Source organism: Podarcis cretensis (genome assembly GCF_951804945.1).
Source record: "Podarcis cretensis genome assembly, chromosome: 5".
Lineage (NCBI taxonomy): Eukaryota > Metazoa > Chordata > Lepidosauria > Squamata > Lacertidae > Podarcis > Podarcis cretensis.
The window spans coordinates 37,601,101-37,619,025 of NC_137174.1; the positions used below are offsets into that span (position 1 = coordinate 37,601,101).

A 17,925-nucleotide genomic window follows, 5' to 3' on the forward strand; every position below is an offset into this window, starting at 1 on the left:
GGAGAGGCAGGTACATCTCGATGATGCCGACCTTTCCTCAGTCATGTTGCCTTTTTGATTAAGTGGGGGAACCAGTCATGGGTGTAGCCAGGATTTATGTTTGGGGCGGGGGGGGGGGGCAAGGTACCCCACCTGTCATCACCCTCAGTCTGGCTCTTGTCTAGCAGATTCAGAATGAAATGTCTTGACAACAGTTCTAAATTTATTTTGACCCCAGGAAAAAAATCTGTCCAAATCTTTCTACAATTTCTACCTAAGTATTTTTTAGTTATTTACTTGATGGGGGAGTGTGTGTGTGTGTGTGTGTGAAGCTGCCCCCCCCCCCCCGCTACACCCAGGGAACCAGCGATGGTCCACGCATGGGAATTGAGCAAAAAAACCAGAAAGCTCCTCCTGGTCTCATTTTATGTCTCTTCTCCCCTCTGCGACTATATATTCTGGGACCGAGCACCATTTCAGCCTAACCCACCCCTTTGTGCGCCCACCAAAGCGCTCCTGTGGGCTCATAAAAAACCCTGACAAAGTGAGAGTCGTCGCTGCCCCGCGCTAGGCTTGCAGGGAGAGATGCCTTTTGCCTTCCTTCTCCTCTCCGACAGAGGTCGCTGTGGGGAATCAGGAGCCGCCTGACCTGATGACTTTTCCGGCCTCTCTCTGCCCAGAGAGAGCCACTTCCGGCGCCTCGCGTGGCTGAGGCGTGTCGGTTTGCTCCGAAGCCGAGCGTGTTCGCTTTGCTTGCTTTCCGCTGCCATGAAGCCGGTGAGAGAGGGAGGGAGAACTGGGGTGGGGGTTGAGATTTGGGGGGCGGGCGGCTGTTTTGGCTGTGGGGGGAGCAAGCCTCGGGATACCCTGACGGGGTTGCTGGTCGGCGCTTGGGCAGCAGGAGGTGGAGCGGAGGGGTAAATGGCGAGGCGCCGCGGGAGCGGCTCGTTCAGGTGGGCTTGGCGGAGGGAGTGCGGCCGGGAACAGCCTCGTCGCTAACAGCGACGTTAACCCCCCCCTCTCCACCTCAAATGTTGTTGGACTACAACTCCCGTCATCCCTCCCTGCTGGCTGACGCTGGCAGGGAATGATGGGAGTTGTAGTCCAGCACCTATTGGTGTGCAGAGTGGCTCCTCTGGGGTGCGCGTGTGATTTGGAAACTGGAATTTTCAGCGATAGCATTTATCCCCCCCCCCCCCATTTACAAATCGTCTTGCATAATTTGGCTTTTCACTCTAGGGTTCCTTAGCCTTTATTTCTATATTCCTCTTAATCCAAATCAATCAATTGCGTTCTTAAAAGTAGATATTGCGCCTTAATCAAACTCATTCCTACTAGCGTGACTTCCGTCTATCCCAATTCTTCTTTCCCGTGTGATGTTAGCTTAATATTTCCATCTCAAGCATTTTGAAAACCTTCGCCGTCATTTATGCTGCTGCTGCTGCTTAAATATTATAGGGCTTAAGTTAAAAAGGTCTTAGGAACATTGTGGATAGATGTGTAAGGTCAACTAACTCAGCCCTTATCGCCTCCAGAGAAAAAGCAAAAAACGGGTTCCCAGCTTCCGCAAGCTGTTGAAAACAAGTAAAATAAAACTTGACAACAAGTTAAAAAACAAACAGTTTAAGCAGCAGAGTACTGCCAAGAAATACCGAAAAGAACAAAGGAAGCTCAGACAAGCTGTCAAAGATGCTGTATCCAAGAAGCCAATGCCTTTGGAGGATAACAAGAAAAAACATCCAGGTGAGACTGGTGTGTGCGTGTGTGTGGTGTAATAATAGTAATAGGCTTCTATGGTACCCAGAGGTTTTCACTATGGCATAGAATATGAGGTCCCCTTTTAGACTGTGACCCTTCATGTGATTGAAGAGCTTTTCATATTGTAAAATGTTATGCATATGTCAAATCAGGCAGTTCGCATGTGAGCAATATAGGTTATTGAAGTAAACCTTGGCAGTTAATAGGCTGGATGCAGCCTACAGCAGTTGCACCATCTTTCGGTGTTCCCCACCCCACGAGCATTTTCTCATAATGTTTTGATTTTGATAACTAATTCTAGGGACATTATATTTTTGAGCAGTGATTCTCAAAATGAAGCTGCCTTACCCATAGAATAAATGTAAGTAACAGGGATTCTGATACAACAGGTTATCCATTGCATCTGAAAAAAATGGGCTTGAGTCCACGAAAGCTTGGGCCATAAGAAGGCTGGAATTCTATACTAACTTACATTGGGAGTCAATCCATTGGGACTTAATTTTAATACACATGTATAGGATTGTGCTTTAATGTATATATTTTTATTTAGTGCATAATTCTGTTTCCACCTGGACAGCTGGGTACCTCTGGGTAACCTCCAAATAGAGCATGATGGGAACTAGCTCTTCTCTGGGTTGTTGTTTTTTAGCCTCCAGTATTTGGCATTTCAAGGTATTATGACTAGTAGTCGTTTAATTCTACCCAAATTTCTAGCCCATCCAATTCAAAAGGCCTGTGGTAGATAACAGCACTTATGAGTAATGTTTTGAATTATTCATTTAAAAGTTGGGGTCATCACATTAGTGGTTGAAGGTAAGTATAGTCTTCATATAGTTTTTTTTCAAGGCAATCCATTTTTAGTGCAACAAAATTTAGTGAGGAGAGAGACTCCATCAGGCAAGGCCTCTTTCCACCTGCCTTGCCCCACCCCCTGGCCCTAGGATTCTTCATAAGGAAGCTGTGCTTGGAGGAAGAACAGTGAGGGGAGAGACTTCGTCAGGCAAGGCTTCCTTCCACCTGCCTTACCCCACCCTCTAGTCTCTGCTTCTCAAGTTGTATTGTATTATTATATGTACTGTGGCTTGCCATTGTTTTATTGATTATAGTTTAGAAATTATTTATTGCAACTGTTGAATGGATTTCTGTTTAACTTTTGTATGTTGATATTATTATTTTGTATAATTCTAATAATTGTTGAATGTTACTTTTTGATGTAGGTTGCTTATTTTAAAGTTTTGTTTTATTACGTTTTTGTACTGCATTAGATTGTTATAAGTTGTACATTTTTTGTTTCTTCAGCTTGTAAACCACCTTGAGTATTTTAAGATAGAAAGACGGTATACAAAAAAAAATGATGATGATGATAATTGAGAGTTGCTCAGTTAATTGTATGAAATCCAGATGTCTTTACTCAAGGAGTGCTTCTCTTTCAGCGACTGAATACTTTTCCAGTATTCAAACTGCAAAATATTGTTGCTTTGGGAATGTGGAAATGCTATGTGGAGTGAAGTAGTATTTCAGTGGATAGTGTCCTTGATGATACAGAACTGAAATGGCTAAGCCCACATTGTCTTTGGATTAAGTGATCACTCAGGAGCTAAGCAATGATGTAATGCCAAATCTCAAAGCAAAGGTTAATGCCAAATTAATCTTTGGGATTCTGTGAGTGAACATTGAGATCATGCTCTCTCTTGAACATGGCCATTCCCTCCCAGGCTCTGGTCCAGGTTTGAGGCAAACCATAGCTTGCAGGTTGTCTGAACAGCTGAAGTATAGTTTACCTGGAAGCCATGATTAGAAACCAACATTTTATCAGGCCCACATGAGCTCTACAGACAGCAATATACAGGTAGAAAAATACAGTTGGATTCTACATACAGGGTGAGTCCTTTAAAAGAGGCCCCGTGGATACAGAGTACAGTACACATGTTCCACAGGGCCTCTTTTAAAAGACTCATCCTGTACAAAGGTAACTGTTTACTCACAAGTGTTTTTTATATTCTCCCTCGTTAAACTAATGTGCCGCAGTTGTGCCCCTCATTCAAGAAAATCAAAGTAAAAGGTATTTCCATCTGCCTTTTGTAGTGTATATCTCTCTCAGTGCCTCTGAAGTTATTCTGATTTTATTTGCCTTGGCAGAAAGGGAAGAAGAAGAAGAGGAAGCTCTTCCTCTGGATATGATGGATGAAGATGATATGAAATTAATGGAGGAACTTGCTCAAAGGGCATCTTTTATTACACGAGATCTTTCTTCCAAGTAGGTGTTTGCAAAGTAGGGAATAGCAGACATTGCAGCACTTTTGTTGTCTATTTGTTCGTTGGGAGTTTATTCAGCATATGTTGAATCTAAATTTGCCCCTCAGTGTCAGACCTTTAATACAAAAGGCCTTCACAGAATAGGCCTTTTTCCTGCATGACTAACTCTTCTCTGCTTGAGTGTTTTAGTATTCCAAGCAATATCAACTTCTCTGTGTAATAAGAGTGAGTTTTTTTGTTTGTTTGTTTGTTTGTTTGTTTTGAAGTCAGAAGTATGTGGTCAAGTGTTGCAGAGAATGAGTTCACAGATTCCATATGGAAGGGAGGAAGGGACAAAGGCAGAAGTTTGATGGTACATTCACAATAGCATGGGTAGTTTGCAGAAGAATTCCATTGCTCTTTAAAGTTCAGGGCATCTGTGACATTAATGGAATCACAAACCCCACAGTTAAGCACCTGCTGTAGTTATACTTGCTGTGAAAAGAATCTCTGCTTGGCATTAGCTTGGGCTAGCTGTTTGTAGAAAATATAATGTAATGGAAGCACTTAATAAAGGTCTGGATAGTGACAATTTCATTTGTCCCCATTGGTAAACCACATTTGGAAAAGCCTTCAATGGCAGATAGTTTGACCAGTTTAATCTTTTTAAAAAGTCTAATTAAGTGGCATCACAGAGAAAATTGTATGTGTTTTCAGTGTAACCATTCCTTTGCAGTTCTGTTTGTGAAAATAGTATTTTTAAATGTAAGTTATAAGTTATCCATATGAGAGCCTGACAAGTCTTTCACTTTATAGTGAACCTGTTCATGCCAAGAAACGTAAGAATGAGAGTGTGATTGAGAAATATGAGAAGAAGCCAAGGCGCATGCAAACTGAGCCTGAAAAAGAACTTATTCATCTGCTTCCCATCAAGGACAAACGTGGAATTATTCCACAGACCATGGAAAAGCCAGGTGAGGCACAATCAAGATTGCCAGGCAAGCTGTCAGTTTGATTTAAGAACTGGATCATTCGCAATGATGAATTTTTAAAGAGCTTGCTCTTTCTTGTAGTTAAAGAGGAAGAGGAAGAGGAAGAGAAGGATGAAATAGAAGAAATGGAAGAGGCACAAGGTATTTAAGACTTTTTTTAAAAAAAAAGATTTTGTACAGATTAAATATTAATGGACATTCAAATGGTGTTACTGTTCTTGAAGCATATTAGTGTAAATTACTTCATTGGTTCAGAGAACATTTTGTGGTTTGTCCTCATTGCTGAGTTACTGGATAGATCAAGTAAAGTAAGTATAATACTGCCAAAGAAATGAATTGCTTTTAAAGTGTTTCCAGATGTTGCGTTTACGGAGTCAACCTAAATTGAATAGAAACCTGACTAGGGTAGCTCACAAAGGAGAATGGAAACCTAAACTATTATTTGAAAGTCTTGGCTGAATACAACTGAATGCCACCCCGTGAAAAACTCAAGCAACTCCTAAAAGGTCTGTTTACCTGAATAAAGGTTTGACCAGGGGCTGATGAGAATGCCAGCAGAAGTTTCCAGTCTCCATTTCAAATGTTCAGCCTTTCCAGCTCTGGTGTGGAGGCACACACGTGCACACGTACGCTCTAAGACAGGCTTCCTCAACCTTGGCCCCCCAGATGTTTTTGGCCTACAACTCCCATGATCCCTAGCTAGCAGGACCACTGGTCAGGGATGATGGGAATGTTGGTTTCTGCTCTCTTCACTGTGCAGCGAAAGGCTTGTCACAAGACAATGTTTACATTCCACAGTCTGTACTGTTGGGTTTTCCCACGGGAAAGGGAGACTGGATGTGACGTACACTGGTTTCCTGTTTTTCACTGTTCTCTCAGTGATTCTCTCTGTGCTTCAGAAGAGGAGAGAGGATGCCTTTTCTGCTCCGGCAGAGGCAAGATGTTTTTCTGTAATCTACCAGCTTTGAAATGTAAATAAAGCAATATAGAGTATGTGCACGTATTCCTCAACATTCCGCTATGCACGGGACGCTGCTAAATCAACAGGGAATTGTAGTCTCAAAACATCTGGAGGGCCAAGGTTAGGGAAGCTTGCTCTAAGACATGAACAGCGTTTTTCTTTATCACCAGCTCTTGAAGAACCATTACCTGTTCTCACTGCTGAAGAACTGCTAGTTCATAGGAAAAAGAAGCTACAAGAGAAAAAGATGCACATAGCTGCCTTAGCATCTGCCATCTTGTCTGACCCAGAAAATAATGTAAGTAACATTTCAGTTGAGTTGAAACTGGCCATGCCATAAAAAAGTAAGAGAATGATTTTTACATGCCAAAGATTCAGATGCATCATATTTAGTGTGGAAACAAATGTTGGCTTTTAATGGCTTGGCACAGTGAGGTCTCACGGGTTATGTGCTGTTGTTCATGCTCTCATCTCACAGATTTTGTGTGATTGCCTTCTGGATTGGAAGGGATAGTTTCCTTTCCTTTAGGCTCCTTTTACAGTATTTTTCTTGGATGCTGTTGAAACAGTTTTATGCATGGAATTAAATGAATACCATTAACCTTGCTTTTATTTTTTCCTCTCAACGTTTTTGCCATCCTTTTGAGAAGTTGTTCCCTAAAAGCAATGTTCTGTAACTGCTTCACAGGCATTATTTCAGTTTAAAAATTTGACTTTTCACACACACACACAAAAAAAAATCTCTGGGGGGAGATTAAAACTGCTTTCATACCCTGAAGTGAAACCGTTGGCAGTGTGAAACTGCAAACTGAAAGGCTTAGAGAGACAGGAAGAGCCCATGGATTCCAGGTATTTTCCATTTGAAATGTAGCCACTGTGATTACTGCTTTTGTGATTGCTGATGAAAACAAACTGGTCCTTGCCAATTGTGAGACTGTGTCTTTTATTCTTTCCAGGGTACATTGGGAAGTAGACTTGATGCGATCTGGCAGTTTTCATATAGTCTCAGAAGGTGTAGTTGTTTGGTTAAACTAAAACCCCACCACACAAGCTAAAACAAAAATCCGTGGGGGCATGACCTCAGTTTTGGGAAAACCTAGCACCTCCTCACTGATACAAATCCATTAAAGCTTACTTTGAAAAATGGGTGATACCACAGAAATCAATGGTATAAAGATAGAGTGTTACTAAAATATTTTGCACCATATGAATATCTAGAATATGTTGCGATCTTGAATTCTGTGTGTATGTTCTCTGAAGATGGCAGTAGTTGTTGCTCCTCACATTACAATGACAGTGTATGCATAAATTTTGTCTGGTTTACCTGTAGTTGCCAATTATATTTCATGGTTATGTCATCCTTGCCTAAACAGATAAAGAAGCTGAAAGAGTTGCGTGCGATGTTAATGGAACAGGATCCCAATGTGGCCGTGATTGTGCGAAAGCTGGTGATGATTTCTCTGATGGAGCTTTTCAAAGATATTACTCCATCTTACAAAATCAGACCTTTAACTGAGAAAGAGAAAAACACAAAGGTGAGGTTGTAGTATGTTTCAGAGTAGCTTAATGTCAAGTTGGGAGGGTAATACAACTTGTTATATTTATGGAGGAAGAAATTAAGAGTTTTTATCTATGAAATTATTTCTTTCCTTAAAAATAGCCCACAGTTTTTAAGCTTAGTTCTTGAAATGTTGGCATTTGGGGTACCAAAAACGAAGAGTACACCTTTCCCGCAAAACTGTTGGGTAACTAATTTTCCCAAATACTTCTTGAAAAGACTTCAAAATAGATACTGCAGAGGGTGACATCTTCTGAAACTTAAAATGTGTTGCAGTTGTCACACAGATTTATGGCAAGATATTTTACATTGTTTCTTTGTTTATCCACAGGTTAGAAAAGAAACTCAGAAATTAAGAGAATTTGAAGAAGGCATTGTCAGCCAGTACAAGTTTTATTTAGAAAATCTGGAGCAATCTGTGAAAGGTACAGCAGGCAGGGTGTATAGCTGAGGATGGGGATATGCTCTTAAATGTTGAGCGCTAAAATTGTTTTGTTGTTGGAAATAAGCAGCTATTGGTAGTATCCATAATACAAAGCATGGAGAAGATCCCCGTTTTAAACCGTAGAATCTCAACTCTTGATCCTGAGTTGCAGGGCTAGGAAAGTGTTTTTCCTAGTATTTTTTTTTTAAGGATATGGCATTGTGTGTGTGTTTTCATTCTAAGCCCTATGTGTCATTGTGGCAGGAAATATGCAAGTAATATATTTTTTTCCCCACCTGGAAATAATAGTAGTAATTTCAGAAGCTGGGATGGCAAAATACTCAGGCTTTTATGCAATATTTCACTTAGATTGGAAGCAAAGGAAGCTGAAGAAAAGCAATGTGATATCACTAAAAGCATATAAAGGCCTTGCAGAGATTGCTGTGAAGTGCTTGTGTGAGCTGTTGGTGGCCCTGCCTCACTTCAACTTCCACAATAATATTATTGTACTCATCGTGCCACTCATGAACGATGCTTCAAAACAGGTAGGCATACCCCATAGTCATGACAGCAGCGGTTACTAGTATATTGAAAGATTGCATGTCATTTCACTTTCTGGAAGGGTAAAAATCTTTGTTCATGGCATTTTACATTTTTTCATCCAGAAAGCAGTGCTGGTTGAATAAACACTGATAATCGAAACTTCCAACTTTCCAGATTTCTGAAATGTGCTGTGGTGCAGTAAAGACCCTCTTCAAGCAGGATAAACTTGGCTATGCCTCACTTGGTGTGGTGAAGGTGATTTCTGGCCTTGTGAAAAGCAGGAATTATGATGTTAGACCTGAGGTAAGTTCCTTCCTTCCTTCCTCTCCAGTGTGGAGCAATAGTTAAAAATAGACTTTAAATATTGACTATCCTTGTTGAAGTACTATGGCATATCACAAACAAAAACCACACCAATTGTCTCCCAAACATTACTCTTTCCATTCTTCATGAGTTGTTGGCAAGGATGGCATCTATGCACATGTATATAAAAGAGAAAGAAATGGTCTCAGGCAGTTTTATGTTTTGTAAGATCTGTGCTTTTAATGAATTTGAGAAATAATTATTACTGGATTATCTTTAGGTGCTAATGACACTAATTCACCTAAGAATTAAGGAAGTAGAAGTGAAAAAAGATGCAGAAGACATCACGCCAAAGAAGAGGTTCATGTCTTATCAAGAGAAACGGAAAAATCTGTCAAGGATGCAAAGAAAGGTACTTCTTATCCTGTAGTGTACACGTATAATTTGAATTTCATTAGAAAATGGAACAGTTTCTGGCTTGTATCCAAATAACTAACCAGTGAGTTCCATTGTCCAAGGAGATTTTGAAACAACACCTCCTCATGACATCCTCCTTTTGAAACTATATTATGATTTGGCGAGGAAGCGACTGCTGTTTGAGAGAAAGTGTAAATAAATCTCAGCTGAGCTTGCTGAAATTCTTGGGTGCCCCTAAATTAGCTCTTGGGTTCATGTCTCAGGACTTTCATTTTGTGGCCATGTGAACACTGCAAAACACAGTTCTGCAGATTGTTTCTTACTGGTTATTTATGGGAAGATTTTTTGTTAAAGTGATCCCATCATGCTTTTGCTGCTGAGAGGCTTTTAGTACAGCTGAAAATAGTCCCACCCCTGTTTCTCATGTTGCTTTAAACATCATGGTCAGTTCACATATAATCAAAATCATGGTTTAGGGCTACATGGGCAAACCTCCATGAGACAGAGCAAAGCATTGGGCTCGTGCACACACCTCACTTTTCCTCACATATCTGGGATAATGGTTTCGGTTGTGTTTTCCTCAGTCTCTACTTAGCATTGTGTATAAATTGGAGGTTAGATCATAGCTGTCAACATTTTCCTTTTTTTAAGGGAAATTCCCTTATTCCGAATAGGATTCCTCGCAAGAAAAGGGAAAAGTTGACAGCTATGGGTTAGGTGCTAAACAAGTCAGCTTCTTTAGGAACTAACAATGGTTTAGAAGTTTTTCAAACATGGCCTGTGTTTCCAATCCAAATTTGCAATTCTGGTTTGGAGAGCAAGCATTTGATGAAAAGCCAATTAGGTTGCCTGTGCCAGGAAGAAGTAACTTATCTGACCACTCATAGTCCACAAGAGGAGGAAGGATGCAGCATGTTCCTGATCAGAGACATTACATCTGAACTGACCCAACGACTGCAAAGTAATTACCTTAATACTACCAGAATCTTGTGTTTTCTTACAAAAAACCTTGTACATTTTCAGTGGAAAAAAGCAGAAGAGAAACTAGAAAGAGAACTCTTAGAAGCAGAAGCCTCAGAGAGCACAGAGAAAAAACTGAAACTGGTAAGTATATTTTCATGAGTGTGGTGTACTGCTGAGTTTTGTATTATGCACAAGTAAAATAAGACCAGATATTTCCAATTGTAATATTTGTTTCAAATTCTTGCTTTGGTTCTGTGGTTCCTTAGAAATGAGTTTCTAGTCATAAAATGTGGGTGGGCTGTATGCACAGTAAACACAAAGACTGACACTATAAGCACAGATTTATCCCTCATTGTGGTTAATTTTTATTAGTAGTAGTTGTTTTTGCTCAGCACAATAGTTGAGGGAGTATAAATAGTGCAATAACAGACTAGGGGTCTGTTTTTTCCTTGCACTTCAATAATTACTGGTTTAGGGCATTATGTATTACAATAGCGGTGTCTATCCATAGCTTTCCCTGCTATGACTCATAATGATGTAAACCAGTAATTAGGAACTGATCTTGCTAGCAATTAAGTAATCCTAGGAAATTTAATGTGGTTTTTGATTAATGGCTTTCAAATCCAGGCAAGTGTGAACAGAACTTAAATACGGTGAACTCGGAATGTTCCATATGTGTTCATTTGTGGGTGTCTTTTCTCTACAGCACACAGAAACCTTGAATATTGTATTTTTAACTTACTTCCGAATACTGAAAAAAGCACAGAAGTCTCCCCTTTTGCCTGCTGTGTTGGAAGGCCTTGCAAAGTAAGAATTTCAAAGCAATTTTTGAGTGACCATTCTTTATAAAAGTTCCTAACAAGGCGCATTATATTAACATAAAAACTTTCATTGAAAAGGTTTTACTGGAGTAGGCTAATTGCAATTAATGGAGCTAAATTAATCATGTCCACTAATTTCAGTGGGTGTGGGTAGAACTTAGTTAAATGCAACCCAGTGCTTAAATTTGTTTAAACACTTCGCTTAAAATTACTCAGAAAAATTAAATAAAAATCAGGGTAGAAGAAAGTGGAAGAATAAAAGCAATTGAAATTCAATGCAGTTCTAAAATAACATTGCTAAAAAGTTTGGTATGTACCGTATTTCATCTGTTTCATGCGTTGCTTGTATAGCATCCTGTTTTGTTTTCAAAATGATAGCTGGCAGATGGAGGAATGCTGTTCTTTTTTTCGATTACAAGTAGTGTGTGATTAATGATCATACTGCAAAAGAGAAGAATGTTGCTTAAGATAGTTGCACTATAAAACAAACTATAATTGCAATGGCATACTTTGAGTTTGACAGATAAATCTTCTGTAAATTCACAAATCTAACTCCTTGATTTTAGGTTCGCTCACCTCATAAATTTGGAGTTTTTTGATGACCTTTTGCTTGTTCTACATTCTCTTATGGTCTCAGGGGTAAGTTTATCCTTTGTCTAAAGATATATAAGACTTTTGGTCTATATCTTTCTGATGCATTTCCTTTATTTTCAGGTGTTAAGCCACAGAGAGAGTCTGCACTGTATACTTTCTGCTTTCCACATTTTGTCTGGTCAAGGTACAGTTTAATTTTCATATTGCATTTCTTTTGCGATTAGCCTGAATGGGACCATTGCTAGGTTTGTCTGATGGGCTTGAGTGGTCAAAGATTTAATAAAAAGTTCCATCCAAGGAAATGTGATAGACTTTGAGGAAGGACTAGAGAGACAGCGAGAAGACACTTTTTGTTTTTGCTCTGAACCAGGATCAATGTTGCCTGTTTGTTTTAAGGAATCTGAATTCTTTCAATTGACTTTGCTTGTATATTTGTAACTAAAGGAATATATTGCACAGGTTCAACCAGTCTCCAGCATGCACTTAGCTCCAGAGGAAACTAAACCCCAGAGCAGTGTTTTTTAAACTTGGGTCTCCAGCTGTTGTTGGACTACAACTCCCATCATCCCTAGCTAGCAGGACCAGTGATCAGGGATGATGGGAGTTATAGTCCAACAGCAGCTGGAGACCCAGGTTTGAAAAACACTGCTCTGAAGTATTCCCTTTGAACGTCTCGCCATTTGAGGAAGTAAGTTGTTTTACGGTTACAGCAACAAACCTACTTAACTGGAATTATTTTGCATAGGTGATGTCCTTAACATTGACCCTTTGAAGTTCTACACACACCTTTACAAGATACTACTTAAACTACATGCAGGTAACTCCTTATTTCAATGGTTTCATGATAACAAAGCTCAAGTACTGTCTTTTATATACTTCTATGGTAGATAGAGTGAAATTGTATGACTTGGTATTTTCTCTACAGAAATAACCCATCAGTGGGTTTCAGCAGCGTTCAGCAGTGTTTCTTTCTTTGCTAAAAAGCTGGTGTAATTCTTAATTGGTGAATCTTTCTTGAATAAATTAAAAATAGAATTGGGAAATAGCGGGTGCCTTCAATCTTTCTGGCATTCTTTTGGATATATGTTCCTGCATTCAAATGGGTTTTGAACCACACGTGTTGTTTTAAGGTGCTACAAATGAAGATGTGGCGATAGTGCTGCAGTGCCTGGATGTGATGCTCACCAAACGTAGGAAGCAGGTGTCCCAGCAGAGAGCTCTTGCTTTCATAAAGCGCCTCTCCACAGTAGCCCTCCATCTCCTTCCAGACTCCTGCATTGGTATCTTGGCAACCAACAGAACATTAATGCATGTAAGTTCTTAGAAACATAGCTAATGAGACCCTTTAGCTACTGGGATCTAAAATTGTTGGATGTTTCAAACTCATTCTGTTGAAACTCCTACATCATATTTAAAACATGTCATGCCTTCACAAATCTACACACGCGTGTGCAGACACACACCAGCATAGAGGGTTCCATTTAACTTTTAGCTATGCCAGGCCAAGTTTTCATTCTTGTCAGAAGAGATGGAGTCATTCCAGCATTCTCCTAGGGCTGCCATATGTCTGGATTTTCCCGGACATCACTGGAATTTCAAAGGTGGAATTAACATCCGGGGGGGGGGGGATTTCTGAAAGGCGGTGTTTTTGTTAAAAATAAAAAAAATCCCAACAACTTTTGGGTTTTCCAAAAAACAAAACAAAACAAAACACCAATCTCAACAATTTCAGTGGTTTCCTTAAAAAAACCTCAACAATGTTGTGATCTTCCTGGTATTTACTTTTTGAAATATGGCAACCCTAATTCTCCAGCTTTCCTGCCTTGTTGTTTCTTCAGTTATTCTTTCTGCTATGGGCATCAACATATTAGCTCTTTCAGTGCATTGGATTTAGTTTTTAGAGGGGAAATGCCCACTGGGCCCAAGCTGTCACTCAGAGAATCAGGGTCACCTTTTCACTGGAGTTGGCCTATAACAGTCTGAGGGTGTCTGTTATAGATACTTTGTATAAAGGATAGCTCCAGGGGCTGTAAGCTTGATGACTGGCTGGTTCAGTATGCTGATGGCAGTATTTCAAGAACTTGGGTGGTGAGACTGATTATTGCTTTTCCACTAAGATGCAGGTATTTTAGTTGCTGCAGTTTGAAAAAGGTGTTTGGATTCTGATCTTAAAATGACATAGTTTGGTTGTTAATTGGAATTTCTTGAATATTGCACTAAACCATGATTTACCCCCATGTGGCTGAGCAAGAATGAAGCATTGGGCTTGTGCCCCTTCCCTAGCTCTCAAAGAATCTTGACTTTGCATTTCATACAACCTTGGTTTAAAACAAACAGTGGCTAGTTTTCTTAAGAAGCCAAATTCAAACAATGGGCTATTTGAAACCGGCTTTTTTAAACCTAACCATTGCTTTAAACCAGGGTCTCTAGCACATATGTAATACTTGTTTGAAACTGATACTCAGTTTGGCAGAAGTCCTGCTCCTAGTTGCATTTGATTCGACTGGTGGAGTCTCGTCCATTTAATGCTAAACTGTGGTTTTAGCATTAGGTGAGAAGGCAACAATTGTATTTGACTTTTGTAGGTTTTTCTTCTTCTTGCGGCCTACCCTGAGGTAGGCTACAAATAAAATGCCCCTTCCAACACAATGAACAAAATGGTCCACATGTGAAATATTCTTAACATGTTTTGAAAATTATTACAGCAGACGTGAGTTCTCCAGAGTTGGTTCATTTTGTTTTAAATTAAAGCAGAGACGTTCAACATGATCCATCATGCCATATACATATTCAGATATCTTAAGTTTCTTACATCAGTACAGTGGTGCCTTGCAAGACGAAATTAATTCGTTCCGCAAGTTGCTTCATCTTGTGATTTTTTCGTCTTGCGGAGCGCGGATTCCCCGGGTATTAACGGCTTTAAGAAAAAGGAAGCAAACTTGCGAAGCAAGCCCATAGGGAAATTCATCTTGCGAAGCACCTCGAAAAATGGAAAACCCTTTCGTCTAGCGAGTTTTTCGTCTTGCGAGGCATTCGTCTTGCGGGGCACCACTGTAGTTCTCTTTTCGGGGAGATACAATTTTGTTTTCTGTGGCAAACATGGTAACAACTTTGCAATTATTATTCCATTTCACATGGGAATCTTTTCTTTTTTTCTTTTTCTTTTCTTGGATGGTATTGAAGACTTTCCCAAAGACAGACCTTCTTCTAGACAATGAATCTCAAGGGAGTGGACTTTACCTTCCTGAGCTGGAGGAACCAGAGTACTGTAATGCTCAGAACACAGCACTGTGGGAACTGCATACTCTGCGGGTGAGTGTCACGGAAGCTAATGTCTTGTTGCCTTATTCTACACTAGTAACTAGGAAGCTCTTTTTCTGTTCAGAATACATTTTTTTAAAGTCAGAATTTGCAGGAATGAATGTTCTTGAGTATTCTAATTCTATTTACAACATTTTTATATTGCAATTACGATTTTGAACTTCAGTAACCCTTTTCACTCTTTTAATTAGGCTGATTAGCTCCATCATTCTGCTTTGCACTTTTCTTCTTCCTACCTCATCTTATTTACTGAGAAAGTAATGAGCAGTGATGCATGCGAACCACCCAGCATCTTCCCATCTTCTCCACTTAATTGATCTCTCTTCTTGGAAAAGGCTTAAGATTACCCTGTCATAATTGTCTTGCATCCCATGGGATGTTTAACCAATCGAGCTTTTGTTCCTAAAGCTGAGAGAATACAATTTTGATGATAACCTTTTGTTCAAATAGTCAAATGCATTACATTAATATAGAAAAATTTACATTCCCAATTTCTCATCAATGCTCTCTCCCTAACCCCCAGAGACATTATCACCCAGTCGTTCAGAAATTTGCAGCTCACCTTGTGGCTGGTGCCCCAGCAGAAGGATCAGAATCTCTTGGGCATGAATTTAGTCGGAGGTGAGAGAAATGTGTTTGCTTTGGAAAAAAGTGTGCATAGATTCAAAAGCACAATTTAGGAGCCAGGCTTTCAGTGTGGTGGTACCTCGCTCCCTCCCATAATGTGTCACACAGGCACTGTCTATTATCTTTTTGATGCCTGCTGAAGAACTTCCTTTTCCCACAAACCTTCTAAGTGAATAGTTTTGTATTGGTCTGTATCCGTATAGAACCTGAAATGGTTTTTATCGTTATATTGCTTTGGAATGCGTCACGGGAAGCAATTCATAAATTATATGAATGAAGTTTAGCAAAGCAAACCCTGCAGTCTTTTCTGATATAGAACCAGAGACTCAGCAGCTTACGTGTGTATACAGGGATGGGGAAATTTTTGACCTGGTGGGCCAGATCTTTATCTCCACCTCACACCCTGTGGGCCAACTTTGACAGTGGGAAGCGCCAGCTACCCATCAGTTGTCTGAGGTCATGATGATGAGGTCATGGCTGATAGGTCTTGCCAGAGTTGAGCCGTGGGGTGAGCATGCAGCAGGATTGAAATCTTTGCTCCCCAGCTGAGGAGTGGAAGCTGCAATCCTTCTCCCTGGAGGGATCTGCTTTTCCCCCTGACAAAGATGGGACAAGATCTATTACCTTTTTCTCTCTGTGCTCACTCAGGTGCTCATGGGGTGTGCACAATAGCTCTTAACCCAGCAACTGGCATTCAGTGGCCAGTTACCCCTGAACCTGGAAGCAGTACTTAGCTACCATGGCTAATTGTCATGGTAGATGGATCCAGTTACTGAGTTCTTTTTATGAGTGGAAAGTACATTACTACTGTTTAATATTAGCTTGAACGTGAAATAAAGGAGCAGATTTTTTAAAAATGTAGCTGTGTAATGTTCACTGTCAAACGTTTTATACAATAATCCTGGATTCCAGTATCGATGATAGGAAAGGAGGGAAATGTCTGCATGCAGAAGACTTCAGTCTTGCTCCATTATTCTGTTCAGTGGTTTTTTGTGTTCATTTCTTTGTTTGCCTCAATTTTTGACATATTTTAAAGGTGCTTTGCAGGGCTGTTCAACTCTCCAATACAAATACTAAAATTTAGGGTCTTTGGTTTTTCCCCAGTCTTGCTTTAGGACACAATTTTTTTTTTTTGCAAATAGTATATTAAAATGAAACCTGTATCCATCATAGGTTGCCTACAGAACTTTTTGAGGCCTACAGTATGAAAGGAATGACTTTTAATCCTCGTGTTGCGTCAGTGGCACCCAGGAAAAAGGTACTGCCTTGCACCATTCTCTTCTTAAATCACACACAATGATTGATAATGCAACATTTTGATTTTACTTCATAAAACTGTAACACTTGTTCATTTCAGGGTAAATTTTCACAAGAGGCATCATTTCTGAATGAAGACTTGAATGAATTGTTTAAGGTTTATTTTGGAAGGCCAGTTCCACAAGGAGCCCTCGATTTCACGAAACACTTAAAGGGATTGCCAGTTTCCTAAGTATATTACAAACCATTGCGATCTATTTAAAGGAACTAAATACATGAAAGAAATACTGACCTGGTCTACAAATAATTTAAATAAAGTGGGTCTTTTTATTATGGATGCTGGATTTCCAGGAATGAAGAAGCAATTAATGAACAGCACTGTACTTTGGAATCCTGGGACCACTGATTCCATATTTATTGCTGTAGTTATTATGGTTTGTAAGCTTTGAGTTTATGTATAATAGTGTACAATATTTTCATTGGAAATGGATGATTTTTCTAAAATGACATGAATTTGAAAACTATTTTAATTGTATCAATATATAAACCTTTTTTTAAAAGAAAAAAAGATTTCAGGCCAATCGTTCTGTTGTTATCTCACCTACCTATGATATAAACTATAAGCAGGTGTTGAAAAACAGTGGAGCGTGGATATCCATTCCCACAGAGCACAATCCCACCGTTTTATTATTTTTTTTAATTTAATGTCTCTATTAAATGGGCTATGAGAAAGTGACTGCAATTAACATTTAGCCCCTCTCCCCCTATATTGAGATTCCCCACACCACAATAGTTTGTACAGTTATAAGGTTACTCTTCCTGTATTGGGCCTAGTATCACAAAAGCAAATGGGGATTCATCATAGCATCTACCAAAAATTTCTGTGCATGGCCTAAGTGCCCAACCAGACATTATAAACAACTGCCCTGATGCTTTTTTTCTTTTTAAATGACATGTGGGCTAAATGTTAAGTGGGGAAGTCATGGGACAAGGAAGGCTGCTTAACTCTTTTCCGTCAGCTATTTTCCTGCTTCAGATCTCCCTCCCTACTCCTGCTGATGGAAAAAAACCCAACTTTTTAGCACGGAAACATTTTCTGTAATATTGCAATTTCTTCCTTTAAATTTTGTGTCCCGAGGCTGCTTCCCACTGAAAAATAAAAATTGCACCCA

The 17,925-nt window shown here is 39.7% G+C and overlaps 1 protein-coding gene across 1 annotated transcript; it reads left to right on the forward strand.

Moving 5' to 3' along the window:
* Positions 1-605: 605 nt before the first annotated feature.
* NOC3L (NOC3 like DNA replication regulator) lies at positions 606-17,925 on the forward strand. The gene is made up of 21 exons (XM_079976274.1): positions 606-756; positions 1,515-1,722; positions 3,877-3,994; positions 4,789-4,946; positions 5,046-5,105; positions 6,096-6,223; positions 7,299-7,460; positions 7,815-7,908; positions 8,277-8,452; positions 8,625-8,753; positions 9,034-9,165; positions 10,194-10,274; positions 10,840-10,940; positions 11,521-11,593; positions 11,669-11,732; positions 12,294-12,365; positions 12,679-12,860; positions 14,732-14,860; positions 15,393-15,490; positions 16,670-16,754; positions 16,854-17,925. Exons 1-21 carry the CDS (start codon positions 748-750, stop codon positions 16,983-16,985), a joined length of 2,391 nt encoding a protein of 796 aa, XP_079832400.1. The 5' UTR covers positions 606-747; the 3' UTR covers positions 16,986-17,925.

Bases quoted from the DNA above. Each gene is read 5' to 3' on its own strand.
- NOC3L (XM_079976274.1), top strand. The intron at 11,733-12,293 runs GTACAGTTTAAT...TATTTTGCATAG, and splicing joins CCACATTTTGTCTGGTCAAG to GTGATGTCCTTAACATTGAC. The intron at 12,861-14,731 runs GTAAGTTCTTAG...ATGGTATTGAAG, and splicing joins CCAACAGAACATTAATGCAT to ACTTTCCCAAAGACAGACCT.